Below are 18,246 nucleotides of genomic sequence, written 5' to 3' on the forward strand. Positions count from 1 at the left end.
CACTGGGCTCATTCGCTTTCTGCTGCTGTTGACCCTGAACCTCGCCAGCTGGCAGCTGAAAGAATAGAAACAGGAATGAGTGTGACAGCAGAGGATGTTTACAACCTGTCATAAAGCATGCCTACGCAGTTGTCGGTGTGGCTTATTTAATGCAAATGTAACAGTTCTTTTTGACTATTGCAGTTAAAGGAGACCACGCGCAGTGAAAGCGTTTTATAGCCTTTCAGTTTTGTTCCATTGCAGTTGCTAAAGGCCAAGGTCTTGTTTCTGTCTTCTTAAAGCCCATTGTTAGAATCCAAACACTAAATCAGAGAGGTGAGGGAGGGAATTCAACAGAGCCAGCTTTCTTCACTCTCCAGAGCGGAAAGATTTACAGTGACAGACTTCACCCTCACACCACCAGTTCTTGAAATTCAAAAGCAGATGCAACTGCTTATATACACTTTTACAAAATGATTCCTAATAATAATAGCTTACATTTATATACCGCTTTTCTGTACACTCCACTCAAAGCTCTTTACAGGTAATGGGGACTCCCCTCCACCACCAGCAGTGTGCAGCCCCGCCTGGATGATGTAACAGCAGCCATAGTGCACCCGTACACTCTCCACACATCAGCTCCATCAGTGGGGAGGAGGACAGAGTGATGACGCCAGTTCAGAGATGGGGATTCTTAGGAGGACATGACTGGTAAAGGCCAGGGGGAAATTTGGCCAGGACACCAGGGTCACACCCTCACTCTTTTTGGGAAACACCCTGGGATTTTTAACGACCACAGAGAGTCAGGACCTTGGTTTTACATCTTATCTGAAATTTTTTTTTTACACTATAGTTTCCCCGTCACTATGCTGGGGCAGTAGGACCCACCCAGAATTCAGGGTGAGCGAGCCCTACTGGTCCGACTAACAAGTCTTCCAGCAGTAACCTTAGCTTAGATCTCCCATCCAGGTGACCAGGTATCACACATGCTGAGCTTTCGTGGCCTGCCAGTGGTGAGTTGAAGGGTGTTATGGCCACTGGCTAAAAAAGGCTGTATATTCTAACAGTTTATTTTCACTGATTGTCATCATATCTCAAGTTAAGTACATCCTGTTTCCTACCCCACTGTTCCACACCTACTGTAGGTTCCTTTCTAACCTCGGTTTGCCACGCACTCCTAAGTGTTCAGTCTGCACAGCCCTGCCTCCCTTTTCACCTTCTGTCCCATATCCATAGAAATATCTGTGGATTGCGTTGTAGGTACTGACAGTTTTGTTTTGAATATCTCGGGACCAGCCTTTGTGGTTCACTGAAACCAGGTAAAACTTGAATTAGAAAATAGAGATTTGTTAAGAAATGTTAGGGAAGGCCTGGAGGTTATTAATTGGATGTTTATAAGGGAATGGGGTGGCAGTAGCAGAAGTAATGTGTAAATCAGATGATCCCAGCCACACTTGTAGCAGGGCTATACCTTCCTCTTTTTCTTTTGATCTTTCAAGGAAAACTCAAATTTACACGACAACAATATTAAAACATTTAAGTACCTTCGGGGCATTAAATGGGGGGACAAGTGAATTAGTTTAGAAATACACTAAGAAGCTTAGTTAAAAACAAACAACTTTACATCTGAGACACATTCAGCTATCCTCATTGTAAATGTTAGAGAATTCCATATGCAGGGCAAAACCTATTAAGATCACTTTATTGGCCATATATAATTTCTTGTATTAGGAATTTGTCTTTTCACATACCCCAACTTGCTCTCCATGAGGCACACAGGCAGGGAGAGAAGCCAGAGTGCAGGGTTGGCCGTTTATACAGCACCCCTGCAGCAGTTGGGGTTAAGGGCCTTGCTCAGGGGCCCAACGGAGTAGGATTCCTCTGCCAGCCAAGGATACAAACCAGAAACCTTCCAGCCACAGGCGCAGATCCTTAGCCACAGAGCCACCGCTTTGCCCGCAAGTAGACTTAGTCTTTCAATCCAGGAACAAACCTACCATTTCATGTGGTAAAGTATGGGGTGACAGAGTGGGAACTAAAGTTAAGCTCGGGATTAAGACGCTAGACAAGTGTTATTCAAAGCCAGTAGAGGACAGTGTGTACTTTAAGCCTGTTCAGAAAGGGTAATAAACCACAGTCACTATGCTGAGAGTGTGCATCGGTGTGAGATTTGGTCAGCTTCCATGGATAGTTATTAAGATTTATAATAGACAATAATCAGGTGGTAAGAACTATGTTATGTGGTTACTATGTAAATTAAGCCTTAGCAGGGTGCAAAGTACTGGAGGGCCAGGAAGTTTCTGGTTTATTTCCATCTGAGTTCTTATTTTCAGAATTGAGCATATTTACGTAACTGGATAAGTTGAAATCTTTTCTTGTTCTGAAGAAACTGGAGATTTTACCTAGAAAACCTGCTGATTAGAAGTTCCTGAGTTTGACAGCCCCACGTTCTGGAAGGATGTACTGTGTGAGCTCCTCACCATGAAGGAATGAGAGTGAAGGATGAATTTTACCTTCTCTGTATTTCTTAAGATTAAGGAAAAATGTTTTCCGTTCTCCATTTAAGATTAAACAGCACACTTCACTGCCTCATTCTTCATTCACCGAAAATTGTCTGCGGTTGTTTTTTTTTCCCCCCCTGTCATTTGGAAACTTCTCAGTTACTTTTTTTAAATGCTCTTGATTAGTTAAGAGCATTTCTCTGGCTTCCATTAGCCAGCAGAACTTTCTGTGCTTTACTGAGAACACATTGTCCTAGCAGGAGAAGAACTAAAGCTTCTCTTCATGGGTTATAGGGTTTATACAGTAACTCCTACTATCAGTGGCGCGTTACCGTGTAAAGAAAATTGCAGGTAATTTTTCCTTCCTACACATGCAGCTTTTTTTAATGGAATCTGTGCTTTAAGCAAAGAAAACATCCAGCCATCTGGCCACTTATAATACAGGGTCACAGGGGACCCAGAGCCTATCCAGGCATGTGATGGGCACAAGGCAGGATTCACCCTGAAGTAGATGACAGTCCATTGCAGGGCACCCACACACAAACATAGACACATACACACCAGGGCCACTTTTCCCAGTAGCCAGGTAACCTACCAGTATGTTTCTGGACTGTGGGAGGAAACCTACACTAACATAGGTCTAGAATCAAACCCAGGGCCCCAGCACTGTGAGGCAGCAATGCCGACCACTGTACTACCCCAGAGAGAGCATCTTTTTGCAAAACAGGAGTTTCTGAGAGGGACAACCTTTATAAAAAACAGGTTTTTGCTCCACATGCCCCTGTGAATTGCAATCGACTGGTGTCCGAAACCCGGGGTGTAACTGTGACTTGCACCCTGAGATTCTAGGAATGTTTCTTCATTTCCACAAGACTTCGCTTCATCCAGGTGGGGGCTGGTAGAGGGGAGTCCCCATTAACTGTCCAGAAAAGCACTATATAAGTGAAAAGATTTGAAAGTGTAGCTTCAGTTTTCCTTCAATAATATTCTCCTTGGTTTTCAAATAACACCTTAAATTATGATGCTTTAATGTCAGCCTATTTTCATTAACATGGACAGGGTTCTTTTCTACACAGAAGATAAGATAATCTTTCATCCTGTCTTGTAATTGACACTGAGTGTTCAGTTACAAAGTGTGAAGAATTTCTGAACCGTTGCAAGCCAAACTTGTTGTTAGATATGAGATTTTACAGCTTGATTTGATTGAAAAAAAACTATTATATGGGTTGAATCAGTGATGGACTCATTTTCTTTGATTATTATATGAGAGCTAAGGACAGGATGATCATAAATCTTCTACCTGTTCTTTGGCTCCTGCCAAATTAATAGTTAAATTAATAGTTCTCTGTTATCAGGGATATTTTCAGCTATCTTTAAAATACAGTAGCCCTGGTGATGTTCCTATTTTAAAAGACATCAATTTAAATGCAATTTTAGACGTTTACAATGTTTTGTTTTTTAACCAAGTTGTTGAGAATGCAGAATCAAAACAGTTTCCTGGATATGGGTATTATTTTGTACAAGATTTGTTTAGGCATTTGATCCATTCATAGCACAGAGACTTAATCAAATGGTGAACGAATAGCTTGTGTGCAAATTATCAAATCAAATATCACAACCTGAAGTAAAGCTATAAACTAATTTCTCAGCATCAGAAAAGCTGAGAATCCAATATTAGCTATGATTCTCACGTAATTAAGTCTAGCAATGGGTGATGTAAATTCTGAGTCAACCACCTCTCCCACACACACAAAGATCTTATGGCTTTACTTCAGGCTGAACTTGGGTGTGCGGTTTTCTTGAATTACAAGTCACATCCTGTCGTGTTTATAACTGTAGCTTATGCAGAACGCGAAGACTAAACCTCTATCAGCGAGGCATCTTGCTCAATTGTTTAAACAGAGACTCGAGGGACATTTTACAAAACAGTTGTTTTTTGTTGGATTGTCGTTTTTATCTGGTATTTGTAAATTATTTTATTTTTGTTTATTTAAAAAAAAAAGATTTTCCCAAGCAATCTGAGCTGTATATAGTGTGGAAGACACGATATATTAGAGAGTGTTAAAACTGAACACTGAGAAAACTGTATGCTTTAAGATTCTCGATTCACACGGTAGTACAGTAAATTCTTGCAACGCTAGTTATCACGCCTTTCATATTTAACATGGATCCTGTATAGACTACAGACATCACTGTATACGGCGCATCTCAGAATAATAGGAAGAACCAAAAGTTAAATTTTAGGATGCCGAAAACTTTTCCTAATTGAGCAATCACAAATTCACATAAAAAGACAGCGAATTCGACTGAAGAAGTACGAAGCCAGTCCCTTGCGGAGGAACAAGACTCTTTGCCGCAGGTAGGCGGTGCTGAACTCCGGTGGCGCACTGGGTAGCGTCCTTGACATAGTGACTGCGTGGATATCGGTTCGAATCTCCCCCGTTCAGCAAGATGTCCAAACACGATAGGCTTGAACCCGTGCCTGTGGTGTATTTACACGCTTGCGAGAATACATGTGGACCAAGTGCTGCGTTTCGATTGATCCCGAAACGTTAGTTCCACCGGTCCACTTACAGGCTTCTAGTTTTGCATTTCAGTACGTCGCTCGTGTGCATATCGGCAGCTGCAAATAAGAAAATCATTACTCAAATAAATCTTACTCAAATCAAAGAACACGGTTTGAGTAAGAATTCTGCACGATCACGAGCCCCTTGTTTAAATACCTTCCTGTGTTATTATTTCTTTACATTACCATGCTATGTTATTTTATGCTTTGTATGCATTTCTAGTCGATGTTTGCTATTGGCAATTAAAAAAAAACTGTTTTAACAGTATTTTTACGATATCGCTAATAAAGTGGTGCCAACAATGTAAATGTTAGAGGTATGCTTTGTAGGAAAACTGCGTTAAGGCTCCTACGTCGCTGTAATATCGATTACAATTGTCTCTTGTGGCACCGTGAAAATAGCGCCTCCTCCCGGACAGTCAGGTCAATTATCAAACACCACTGAAATTGTTCCCAAGTGCAGTAGTCAGTAGTCCTGGGATTTTACACAACCTTTTATTGTATCAGTCTGGCGGGATAGCTTCGTTTGCTGCTGTTGTAAGGGACTGTAGTGAAGAGGTGTGTCTTGCGCGGCTGTGAAGTGGGTGTGTTATCAGTTCCAGTCTGGGGGATAACCGACACTGGCCCGAGTACTGGGAACCATGAGAGCGCCCGGGCTGGAATTAGGACCAGTTCTTCATTGCCTGTGCGTGTGCCTGATCTGTGAAGGTACTGTAGGATACTCATTTTAGAAATGTTCAGAAATGTGAACGCTCTTTTGTGCTCTTGGGTTGTTTGCAGTACTTCGCACCTGTAGTGTAAGGTACAGTACGAAGGTCAATTCCTGATACAGGTTATTCTCTTGGCGAACTTATGCACTGCTTTTAAAGGGATAGGCTACCACAGGACGGCTATTTCAAGTAAACTACTTTTAACTTTACAAAATAGCTGCATGAGACAAAATCGGCTGTTTTACGTTAGGGCATTGCGATCTTTTTTAAATCTGGAAATAAGTTTCTTTTAGAAAAGTATTTTAAAACTAGGATATCCTGCATACACAAATTGATAACAGACTTGGGTTGTTTGAGCTGCTGAAAGATAGCGTCAACAGTCCTAAAATACGCTTGAGGGGGGGGGGGGGAATTTAAGTTTAGAATCGTTAATTGAATCTAGGTGCCTACAGGTGTAGTACATTTTCATTTTATAGCATCTCACCATCCGCGAGGATTTAGCTTGGCACAAATCTAAATATTTAATTAAAATTGCTGTTAGCCCACAGCTGGAGATACACCACAATTGAAATACAATTTGTTTTATCTCTTTTTTTACTTTTAAAGGTGGAATTAACTGAAGTGTCCCAAATTCCTATTATTACAGCTATGCGCAAATCTAAGCAAATGTTATTGTTCTTGGTCATTTTCGTGTATAACAACCCCGATAAAAATGGGTGCATTTTTATTTTTTAAACGGGAGAGATCCTGGTATTCAGATCGGATGTACTGTAATCACTGTTATTGCATCGCCAAAATAATTTCCAAATAAAAAAAAAAACACGTTAAAGTTTTTTGTAAAGCGAAAGTCCCAAAATATTTCATAGTCCCAGTATACATCTGAAAATAAAAGCAAAACGTCTAACATATTTTTATGTTATTTAGTAGAGGACATTGATTTCAGACGTTCATTTAAAAAGGTTCTGTCCATCGGCCATATGGACATTTTAATCAAATAATTAACAACACGAAAACTAATTTCACATTAGCTGCTGGCAGAAATGTTCAGAGTTCAGACGGGTAGCTGTGTCAGCATGCGTAGGCTGCAAAGGAACAAGTAAAGGTTTATTTCATGTTGAAAAGAGGAGAAAGGAAACACAACGTTTCGGATGTGGAATTTTTTTTCGGGTGTGAGAAAGCGAGGGTATGCCAGCAGCCATATCACCCTACAACTCACAACTGGCAACCCCCTGAAACTAAGCAGGTGTGAGCCTGTTCGGTACCTAGATGGGAGACCTCCTGGGAAAAACTAAGGCTGCTGCAGGAAGAGGTGTTAGTGGGGCCAGCAGGGGGTGCTCGCCATGCAGTCCATGTGGGTCCTAATGCCCCATTATAGTGATACACTATGCTGTAAACAGGCGCCATCCTTGGGATGAGATGTAAAACCAAGGTCCTGGCTCTCTGTGGTCATTAAAAATCCTAGGGCATCTCTTGAAAAGAGTAGGGGTGTAACACCCGTGTCCTAGCCAAATTTCCCATTGGCCCTTACCAATCATGGCTTCTTAATAATCCCCATCTCTGAACTGGCTTCATCACTCTGTTCTCCTCCCCACTGATAGCTGGTGTGTGGTGAGAGTACTAGCGCACTAGGGCTGCTGTCGCATCATCCAGGTGGGGGCTACACACTGGTGGTGGTGGAGGGGATCCCCATTACCTGTAAAGCGCTTTGAGTGGAGTGTCCAGAAAAGTGCTATATAAGTGTAAGCAATTATTATTATTACATAGCATAGGAGAGGGGAGCAGGGGGGAGCCAGAGTGGCCACTCAGGTGGTGTGAAGTCGAGAGTATGTTTAGAGTGCAACGTCAGAGACCCCCTGCCTACACACATTAAAGTGGGTGTCCCTAATCAGACAGGGTATTCTTAGATTTCCATTGTACCATTGTGGGGCTGGATCATTCTTTGTCTGGCCGCTCTCCTTAGACCAATTTGCCAAAAGTAACCCGACCAGGAGCGCAAAGCTCTATAACACAACCTGAAGTTCCCTCAGGCAGCTGACTTGGCTCTGGCATCTGGTGAGAATGGGGGTGCAGGTTTAACCTCACACAGCCCACTGGGAAGAGACCCCAGGGCAGACCCAGGCCACGCTGGAGGGATTACCTTATATCTCTCGGCTGGCCTGAGAACAGCCAGGCATCCCTCAAAAGTAGCTGGAGACTTTTACTGGGGAAGGGGTAGTCTGGTCTGCTCTGCTCAGCTAGTGACCACCGCGACCCTCACCAGTTAGAAAATGGGATGGAGGAAAAACTGTGTTTTATGTTGGCTGCTTTTTACTCTCAACTCGTGTCTTTAGCAATGATTATAATGCAGCACGTTGCAATTAAATGATGCCATATTATTTCATGTTTGAGGTGCGCTGGAGGTGAAGACAGACACCCTGCCAGTATCCTGTCTCGCGGGCCAGGAGGTGCTTTTAAACTGCTCGTTTTCCAAGCCTCCCCGTGTGCAGCTAAGCGCCATCGCCGTGGAGTGGAAGGTCGCGGCGGCAGACGGGAGAAGCCGGGCGGTGTACTCTTTCGACGGGAGCAGAGAAGCTCACGGTCGCCCCGGCTCGGGCGTCGCTCTGCACAGACTGGTAGAGGGTGACGCCTCGTTGCGTTTGCCAAATGTGACACTCGCGGACGTGGGACTGTACACCTGTACCGTCATGATCACGCCTGAGGTCGGTTATGGAAACATTCAGCTGGATGTATCAGGTAAATATTTTTTAAAAAAAACGTTGATTTTTAATTGTTAGAAGAATCATTTCCGCCTCATTCTGAATTGCATTCGCCTTGTGCAAAAGGTCACATTAAAAAAACCCGAAATAAAACGTAAACCCAGGTTTTGCAAACTCCTGGGTCTTCTTGGTTTGTTTTGTTTGGGTGCTTTTTAGTCAACGGGTCTACGCACCCGATCTCTCTAAAACCTGTACCGAGGTGTGTGTGTCTGTATATTAAGATCGCACTAGGTCTCTCCATACCCAGGAGCTAAACCGTTGGGAAAAGTTGATAAATTAAGGCAATAATTAGTTCCATTAGGAAGCCTCAGTGGAATGAAAATGAGAAGACACTGATTCTCAATCTGAAGCTGTGTATGTTTGTGAAGATCAAGGGATATGTGCTTTGCATGAGTACATTACTGTTTTAGCCATTTATTTTTATTACAGTTTTTTTCTACTTTGAATTTCATGCTTCCCCAATTTGAACTCTGAGTGTTTTGATGAGTCATGGCTTGCATCAGCAAGTCCTGTACAGTACACTGTAGGATGAAGACCTGCCCAAACATTTGCTGTTCATCTTCTTCACATGCTACCACAGTGCCTTACAGCAGAGTCAGCACTGATTGGAGTACGAGCGTGTCTCTCAAGGAAGTCACTGGGAGCAGTCATCACCAGGCCCTCCGAGAGCTCAGAGGAGGCCCGGGCCATTTCACAGTGTGAGGCCCCCTCATTGTTTGGGAAGAGGGGTGAAAAATATTGTAATGTAAAGAATGGCATGATGGGAAGATTAAGGTGGGAATTTTGAAACACCTAACAAATGGTAGTCCAAATTTGACTTAAGTCAGGAAACTCAGCCAAAGGGTTGAAGTGGGGGACCAAGCACCCTTGGCTGAGGTGAGGCCCCCCTGTGAGGTGAGGCCTGGGCCAAATAGCCCTGCTGGCCCCCCCTCTCATAGGGCCTGGACGTGTCTTGGTAGCTGAGTGATCATGATGGAAAAATATTGTTTTCTATGGAGTGGATTTAAAGGTGGTCAACTGAATACGCTAATTATTTTCAATAAAACTGGACACTTTTCATCTCACAGTACTGGCGGCCTTGGGTTCAGTTTCAGACTTGGGGTGCTATCTGTGTGGAGTTTGCATGTTCTCTGCATGTTCGCATGGGTCTCCTCCAGGTGCTCCGGGTTTCCTCCCACAGTCCAAAGACCTGCTGTGCTGGTAGTTTAATTGGGTTCTGGGAAAAGTGGCCCTGGTGTGAGTGTGTGCGTGTCTATGTGTGTTTGTGTCTGTGTGTATCTTGTGATGGACTGGCTTCCTGTCCAGGGTGTGTCCTGCCTTGCAGCAGTGGATTGCTGGCTTAAGAATCTTGTTGTGGCTTCCTTGTGATCCCGTACTGGATGAAGAGGATAGAAGATGGATGTCTGTAAATTGGAAGTTTTACAAGCTTCTTTGTGCATTTTGTTTTTATCGTGGTTTGAAATACACTCATCAATACTAATTATTTCTAGCTCCCAAATATAACAAATAACTTTGCAGTTCCCCTTTAAAAAGACTAGAGCAGGGGATCCCAACTCCAGTCCTGTACAGGCAACATTCCTGCAGGTTTTCTAGGCCTCTTTATATGATCAGCACGTTAAGATCTGGTAAAATCTCTTATGCTGCTGTGAATCAGCAAATTAAACTGCTAGGAGTTGCTCTGGAGTGAATACGCGCTGGTCTGCCTAAGAGTGTTTGTTTCCCTTGGATTCAGCTCTTCATGGAGAGGCAGATCAGTTTGGGTTGTAGGCCAGCTAGCTAAAAATTAAATCTTAAGCTTATTTGTATCTAGTTTACCTCAAAGTACAATACCTGCTGTGAGCTACATCAAGTGCATGAATATAAACGATAAGGATTCATCTATGAAGAGGAAAAATAATCGTTTCGAAATTGAAAAAGTATATCGTTTGCGCTTTTTCCAAGATGTAAATGAGCAAGAGTGACTTTTAAGCAACACTGTTTTTGCTAGTTACTGTTTGTTATCACACTATCTTTGTACAGACTTGTTTTGTCTTCCTTTTGCATTGTAATGGTTTTCAGGTTCTCTGCATTGATAGTCATGCATGTTAGTATTATTTATTTTCATTTACTGAGATCACTGGCTTTTAAAGAGTTTTTACATTTGGAAGCACACTTACCTGTACTTTCCTTTGGATTTAGTAGGATAAATCACTATATGGGTTTCATCCCTTGTCCAAACTAATACAATCTGGCTGGCTTTTGGACTGGCTTCCCCAAATGGTTACTGTATGAGTAGTTAATGCTGTCTTTTGAATTTTTATGTTTTATTGAAAATGAAAGCCTTAAGTGTAATCACAAAACATGCTGTTTTTTTTCTTTTTAAAAAAAATGTTTTGCAACAAACAGTGCAGCCTTCTGTAACAGTGCTTCCTGAACTGGCCACCATCACCGTGGGCGAAGAGAAGACAATCCTTTGTGAAATCACCAGATTTTACCCCAAGCTAATGGAAGTGACTTGGCTCGTTAAGAAGGACCTTGCTCCGGAGCTCCCTGCCGTTTCACGAGACGTCTGCACTGGAATTCCTGTTCCGAACGGAGACCAGACCTATAACGTCCACAGCCGTATTACAGTGCTGGCGAGTATGGAAGAAAATGGGGCCGTGTATGTCTGTCAAATCAAACACAGGTCCTATGGCACACCCCACAGAAGAAACGCCACACTTAAAGTTGTAGGTGAGAGATTCGTCTTCTCCAGGTGCAGTCAAACCTTAGAATACTTTGCATTTCTCTTTGCTGTTGTGAGTTACTATCTAAGAAGGAGTCTTGGACTCAGTACCTGGAGGGTATTGTCTCTTCTGTTTAATTGTTCCAACCTAAGCAGTCAATTAAACAATTGATTCTTTTGTAAGTCAGAAATATATACTGTAGGATTATTAAGGTCTTTTACACTTGATTACAGGACATTCATTCAATTATTGGTAAATCACCTCAGCGCCTGTGTCACAGAATTAACAGTTACGATTATTCTGCTAATTCCCTAACTAGATAAATTATGCAACTGAGAGCACAGCTGGAACAGAAACCAGAAGACACTGGGCTCTTCAAGAACTGAGTCTGAGACTCAAAGGGTACTTTAAAGGGTCGTAATTTATGATGGACCAGAATGATTAAATCAATAAATGGATTAATCAGTGAACTAACAGAGAAGCACAGAGTACTGTTAGTTCTATTATTAAAGAAATGGGAATGTGATTAAGAGCTGAAGAAAGCTTTGCTCCAGTGCCAAAAGGTTGTAATGTTTTTATTAGGTTTAAATAGCTGTATGAAACCTTGCTTTGTTTTCAACAAATGTGGTCTCTGCCTAGCCCCAAGGCTGCCTTCTGATAGCACAGCAGTGATAGCTGGCACCTTCTCCACGAGTGTGCTTCTCATCCTGGCAGTCCTGGGAGCAGTGTTTATATACTTCAGGCATTTCCAGAGAGGTAAGCCTTATTTTGTTCCATATAAGCAATCTGCAGCATTATTTAATATGGCCCAGGGTTGTCTACACTTTCCTCTAAAGCAGAGGGGCCTAACAGGTTCTGGAGCGCTGCTGTGTCCATAGGTAGGTTTTATTTCAGCTTTTTACTGGCTTAATTGGCCTGAGCTAACATTTTCTGCCAATTATTTAAATACTGTGACCTAGAAAACCTGCAGACACTTCAGACTTCCTGGACAAAGATCAGGGTCCCATACTTTAAGGAATTCTCTGTGATAGCCATTTAATGTCATACCCTAGGAGCCCCACATTGGTGCCACTAAGTAAGTATTAATATGAGGCAATTCCAGGTGGCACTGCCACACAGGTAACTGAGGATACCCTAACTTAACCAAGCCCAGCCATCCCTAGAGGCTCTTCTCTTATAAGAGGTCTTTTTATCACATTCTTGTCACCCATTGTCTACCCAGAGAGCTCTACATCACGAGATACCATTTTTAAATTTTCACCTTTAGTATTACAGTATGTAGTCCAAAATAAATCAAAATGCAGTTGCCAAGGTTGTATTAGAAGGGAAATGGGCTATTTTCAAATGCATGAAAGTGTGGATAGCTTCAGTATTCATTCAGGGAAACTGCCAGTATGATCTTATGCTTTTTTGTGGTCTGTGCTGATCTTCAAAGGGATAAGACAAGCTGATTTATAAATTAATTACTAAATTAACCGCCAATATTTTTTTCTTCTTTGTAGTTCCTCCAAATGTTTCTGAAATTATCCAGCCTGCCATTATATATGCCAACGAGACAGCAAAATTAAAATGCAACATCACTGCGTTCAGATCACATGCTTTCAAAGTGCAGTGGCTGAGGGTGAAGCAGCATCAGTTCCTTGACCAGGCAGAGGGTCTGGGCGGCTCTCCAGAAGCTATTCCACTTAACAGGTGTGATGACGTGAGCGATAAAGCTGAGAACCAGTTTGACAAACAGCACGGGCTCTGTGTCTCCACTATCCCCATTCAGCTGGCTGTCGAGGATGACAACACCGAGTTTCGCTGCATTGTGCGATGTGGCCGAACAGAAATCTCCAGGACAGCCGTCCTCAAAGTTACAGGTGAGGACACGGAAGGTGACCCACATAATAAAACTCAAAGTTAAGATAGCTAAACCGTTACGACACTGCACTGACCTGGAGAAGTTCACCTCTGTGAGACAGGCTAAGGAATCCAGTCACTAGTTCTGGGCGAAGGCATGCAGACAGGTGAGGTGGAGAATGCACCAGACAGACAGAGAGAGCTGGGAATAAGAGCAGACTGGCAGGGGTCGTGCCGCACAGCTAGGCAGATCAGAAAAGGTGCTATATAACGCTGTCAAAAGCTGTATAGCAACCGGGAAAAAGACGCGGATCCAGCTCTTGGTCAGGTCCTGGCTCAGACTCAGAACTAGATGGTTCTGACAGTTTCAGCTGGAGTGCAGGACAAGTAGCAGACAGGCTGGTTTGTAAGAGGAGCACTAAGTATCCAGTGCTGATGTGGAAATTACCTGTTAAATGGCAGCAGGTGGCATGAACAGCCAACCCAATCGCGTTCTCACGGCAACAGGAGGCATTTGACAGTTACTGTGGAGACCAGGGTGTAACATAAATTTGATTTTGAACTAATACTCTTTATATTTATTATAATAATAAATAATAAGTTATAATAATTTATAATCCCAAAATGGTCAAAAAGTACATTATAAACAGGAGGGGACCCACCTCAACCTCCACTAAGCCCCACCTGCCATTGTGCATCAGCAGCCCTACTACATGGCGGATGAGGTGGAGAAGGGAGAAATTGCTTCACCAGTTGAATTAAAGGGGAACTGCAAAGCTATTTTTAGCAGAATTGATGAGTGCATTTCAAACCAAGATGAAAGTAAAATGTACATAGTATCTTGTAAAACCTCCAATTTACATCACAAAATAGATTAAATTTCTAGGTACTGTATGCACAATGCCATGTTCTGCGATTCAGAATGAGGCAACAGACCTTCTGGTGACATGATGTGGCCCTATGAGATCGGAAACAAGCAGGCTTCTGAATACATCATAATCCAATCCAATAGAAATATTGCTTTTGACTTTGAGACAGTTTTGCTGACAAATACTACTTACTTGTTAACTCTGCATGCAGATTGTGTTGAAAACTTTATGCAGTGAAATATCTGCTGCACGAAGGGCTGCATCACGCAGCAATTCATGGGAACATGAATGCAAGTTTGCAATTTACAGTATTTTCACAAAGTTCACATTTTTGTGCTTAATTCGAAATTTGTCATTTTTTTTCTATTACATCAATTAATTGATTTTGTTTCCGAGATTAAATAATCGGTCTGAGAAATTGGGAGTGCAGTTCCCCTTTAAGGGGAAGCTTTTGGTGTGTCAAATTGTGCAAGCCCAGAGTGGAGATTAGTCAGGACACTGGGTTAACATCCTTTTGTGTCATGGGATTTTAAATGATCAAGTGGTCAGGACTTTGGATTAATGTCTCATCCGCAGGTCACTACATTAAGACATTACTTTTGAAACTTCTAAGCCAATAAGGAAGAGTGTTGCCAACTTGTGCACAAACACCCCTTACAGCTACAACCTGGTTTCCCACTAATGTTACCTATCCCAGTACTGACCAGGTACCGAATTCCTCTAATATTTGATGAGTTTATGCTAGAAGGTGTTAATACTGCTTAAAAGCTTTGACAGAATAAGTTTGTTGTTTCAGCCAAACACTAGTTTTATATCGGTAACATGTACAACATGTATAGGTGTGCTTGCCAAATATACTTTGTGTTATTCAGAACTATAATAACAGGTGATAGAAATTTAGAAAAACAAAGTGGGGGGTGTTTACAAGCATCAAGGAAAGAGGACGTAAGAATATTCACAGTGGGAAAAAAAGCAAAGAGAGGGTTGAAAAGAAAGAAAAACAAATTTCCTGCTTTCACTTTAGGTTTGTGAATGTGAGATAATGCCCTGGAATTTACAATCTTCCTTGTGAGTCCAAATTAATTTTGTTTTCATTTTCTTAGTGCGTCCATCCTTTTTTCAAATATCCAGCCTCCCTCCGATCCCCGAACTGCAGAAGCCGCTCGTCCTGTGTTGCAGGATGGAGAAGTTCTACCCTGGGAGTGTTTCCCTGGAGTGGTTCCGAGACGGGCAGGCAGTGAAGGATGTCACCCAGTTTGGACCCTTTGAAGACTCTGGGCAGCTATACAGTGTTTGGAGCCAAAGTCAGCTCACTGTAACCAAGGAAGACGAGGGCGCTGTCTACACCTGCTGTGTGCGTCACGACAGCTTCCCTGAGCCGGGCTTCAGAGAAATCTCCTACGAGCTCAACTTGCAGGGTAGGATCTTGCTTGAGGTGCCATCTGGCCCTATACTCACCAGAGATTTAATGTGCGGACAAGCTTTGAGACTTGGCCGCAGAGCTTTTTTCACAGCAATTAACTTTAAAACCCCCAGTTTTCCAAAGAAGGTCTGATTAAACTTTTTGTTTTGCTGTCTTTAGCCTTCAAGTAAGCACAGAAGTTGTTCCTTTCTTCTCTTCTCACTTTTTGCACATTAAAACAATGATTGTCACACCTAAGATGGTACCGGCCTTCCACAAAAAGTATCAAAATAACGAATTTTCCTCATAACAGTGTTTTCTGTCTTGTCAGGCACGGCCCCGAAAGTCATGTGGATCAAGTGTGACCCTCCTCAGCCTGGGACAGGTCAGGAGTGTACATTGAACTGCTCGGTGAGCAACTTCTGCCCCGATAGCATCTCTGTAAAATGGCAAAAGAATGACCAGCCAATACACGCTGGCGTTTCCAACTCTCCTCCTGTTCTCAACGCCAGCGGGCTCTATTCGTTGTGGAGCTTCCTGAGATTCACGCCGGAAGAGGATGACGATGGCAGTGTGTTTAAGTGTGTTGTAGAGCACAGTACTCTTAGTGAACCAGAGGAGCGAATACATGTATTAAACGTATCTAAATAAAGCCAAAACTCATCTTGTTTTAAAACTAAATGTGTTTTTTTTTTGCTTTGTAAAAATATAGAAACGTCTACCTTGGCTTGAAAGAATGCCTAAACATACAGTTAAAACAGAACCCTGGAGTGATTTGCGGGCACTCTCTGTGCCTCCCCACTGGGATTTTCATTTAGAAGCACTGCTGTAAAAGACAAGAGTTTGCAGCTGTGGGACAGTACGGTATGTATCATTAGCATGGAATAAATGCTTGGAATTGTCACAGGAAGGTATCATGACCGGTCGTGCCATAGGATCGCCAGTCGCACTGAAGACACCACAGCTGACAGATTTGTCTATCAGGTCATTGCAATAACAACCAGTAATAGACAGGAAAATTAATTTCACCTGAACATACGTAGTACATGATATTTAAGCCCTGGTAATGCTAAGGCGCTTAGTCTTAGCGTGTTTTTCACCTGGTTTGTTACTTGTGCTTGCTCCGGCTTTTGAACTTTGCTTTCTTCTTTTTTCTCTGTTTTTTTTTTGATTCTGCTCAAAACTTTGATTTTTAAGCTTCTGCGGATTAGAATCATGTCTGCTTACTTCTGCCTTCGACTGTGTTTCTCTGCTTCTTCGCCCGCCTTTCCAGCTGTTTGTCTGCCTGCCATTGGATCCATCTTCTAAGTATAGCATGTTACAGAAGGCTCTGGGTTCAAATCCTGGACAGGTGCCTTCTGCGCTATCCTTGAGCAAGGTCCTTCATTTTCTGCAGTAAAAGACCCAGCTGTATAATAGGAACGGCTGTAAGGCATTCTGGATAAAAGTATCTTCCAAATAAAATTGTGAAACGTGATGCCACCAATTACAATCCTGTGACTAAAGATGGGTGAATGGGAGCTGGTAAGAGACCCTTCTCCTCGTAGAAAACCATTTAATACAGGAGGAGCAAGACTGAAACTGGTCCGAGGCTGAGTGCTGGAACACTTCGACCTACATCTGCTGCAAAGCAGGAAGCTCTCTCTTGGAGGAACGAGATCAGGAAAGTCCGGAACAAACCTGTTGCTCAAACCAGATCCTTTGGAATTGGTCAAGAAAGTGTTGAGTGGGATTCTGAAATCATTGAGCTGCAAATACATTTTAAACAGGCATGTTAACCTGTATGGCCTCCTTGGGGAGGATTGTCAAACTGTAAGAAAGTCATTGGTGCTGATCTTTCTTCCCTTTGCCACTTCTGGCAGTCACAAGTCTTGCGCAAAACACATTCCATCCTAAAGGACCCTTTACAACCTTGGTCTAATGAATTACTCCCTGCCGAACGCAGATACAGATTTCCCCACTCTAAAAAAAAAAAATGTGTTGACGTTCTTATGAATACCTGCAGTCTTAACCCTGCTCAACAGGTCAGTCTCTTGTGCATTACTGTATATGTGTATTGCTTATTTGTGTGTTTTTCTTTATACTGCCCAATGCTGCAAAACAAATTGCTCCATGGAGATGGTAAAGACTCTCTACTCTCTACTCTACAAGGTGAAGAGTGCAGTTGGACTGACAGAGAGAATTTGGGTAATTATTTATACTTAATTAAAAATAGTGCCCGTCTGATCTTGAAATTCAGACGTATTTACGTATTAACATTAGTTGGCCTATAATTGTATACATGGACAATAGGAGTGGACACTGATCAGCTTTGTAGAAGTACATACTATGACCTTCTACATGTGCAGGAGACACACAAAGTGGAGGTCACATTGAGCTAATGGGGTCCCCTCAGGTCTGTACTATGATTATCCAAGAGACTCTTCCCTTTTAATGGGCACCAAATTTTCTTACTCCTCAGCTGATGGTTTTGTGATTTAATTGTTTGAAGAGGCCAGGCAACAATTTTAAAACTGCCTTGTGTAACATTACAACAAAATTATGTCTTATTTTATCATATTAAGATAAGATCACTTTATTTGGCCACATACAATTTCTTGCATTAGGAATTGGTCTTTTCACATACCCCAACTTGCTCTCCATGAGACACACAGACAGGGAGAGAGAGAAGCTTGGGGTCAGAGCGCAGGGGCAGCCATTCATATGGCGCCCCTGGAGCAGTTGGGGCTAAGGGCCTTGCTCAGGGGCCCAATGGAGCCTATAAAAAAACATGTTGACCTACGTACACTTCCAGCATTCTCTTCAAGGCAGATGGAAGTCAGGAAATGAATTTTATATTGATAACATGTACAGTTCTTTTGGTGTGAGTCTCTGGACCTCAGCTGGAATCACTGCAGTAACACTCAGCATCATCTA

At 42.5% G+C, this 18,246-nt stretch overlaps 1 protein-coding gene across 1 annotated transcript; it reads left to right on the top strand.

Moving 5' to 3' along the window:
- The first annotated feature begins 5,642 nt into the window (after window positions 1-5,642).
- Window positions 5,643-15,981, top strand: LOC148818095 (uncharacterized). The gene is made up of 7 exons (XM_088937248.1): window positions 5,643-5,754; window positions 8,145-8,489; window positions 10,898-11,224; window positions 11,857-11,973; window positions 12,720-13,079; window positions 15,032-15,346; window positions 15,662-15,981. The coding sequence occupies exons 1-7, from the start codon at window positions 5,688-5,690 to the stop codon at window positions 15,979-15,981; spliced, it is 1,851 nt and encodes a 616-aa protein (XP_088793374.1). The 5' UTR covers window positions 5,643-5,687.
- Window positions 15,982-18,246: the final 2,265 nt, after the last annotated feature.

The sequence above is a fragment of the Atractosteus spatula genome, chromosome 19, assembly GCF_055471065.1.
Source record: "Atractosteus spatula isolate fAtrSpa1 chromosome 19, fAtrSpa1.hap1, whole genome shotgun sequence".
In the NCBI taxonomy this organism is placed as follows: domain Eukaryota; kingdom Metazoa; phylum Chordata; class Actinopteri; order Semionotiformes; family Lepisosteidae; genus Atractosteus; species Atractosteus spatula.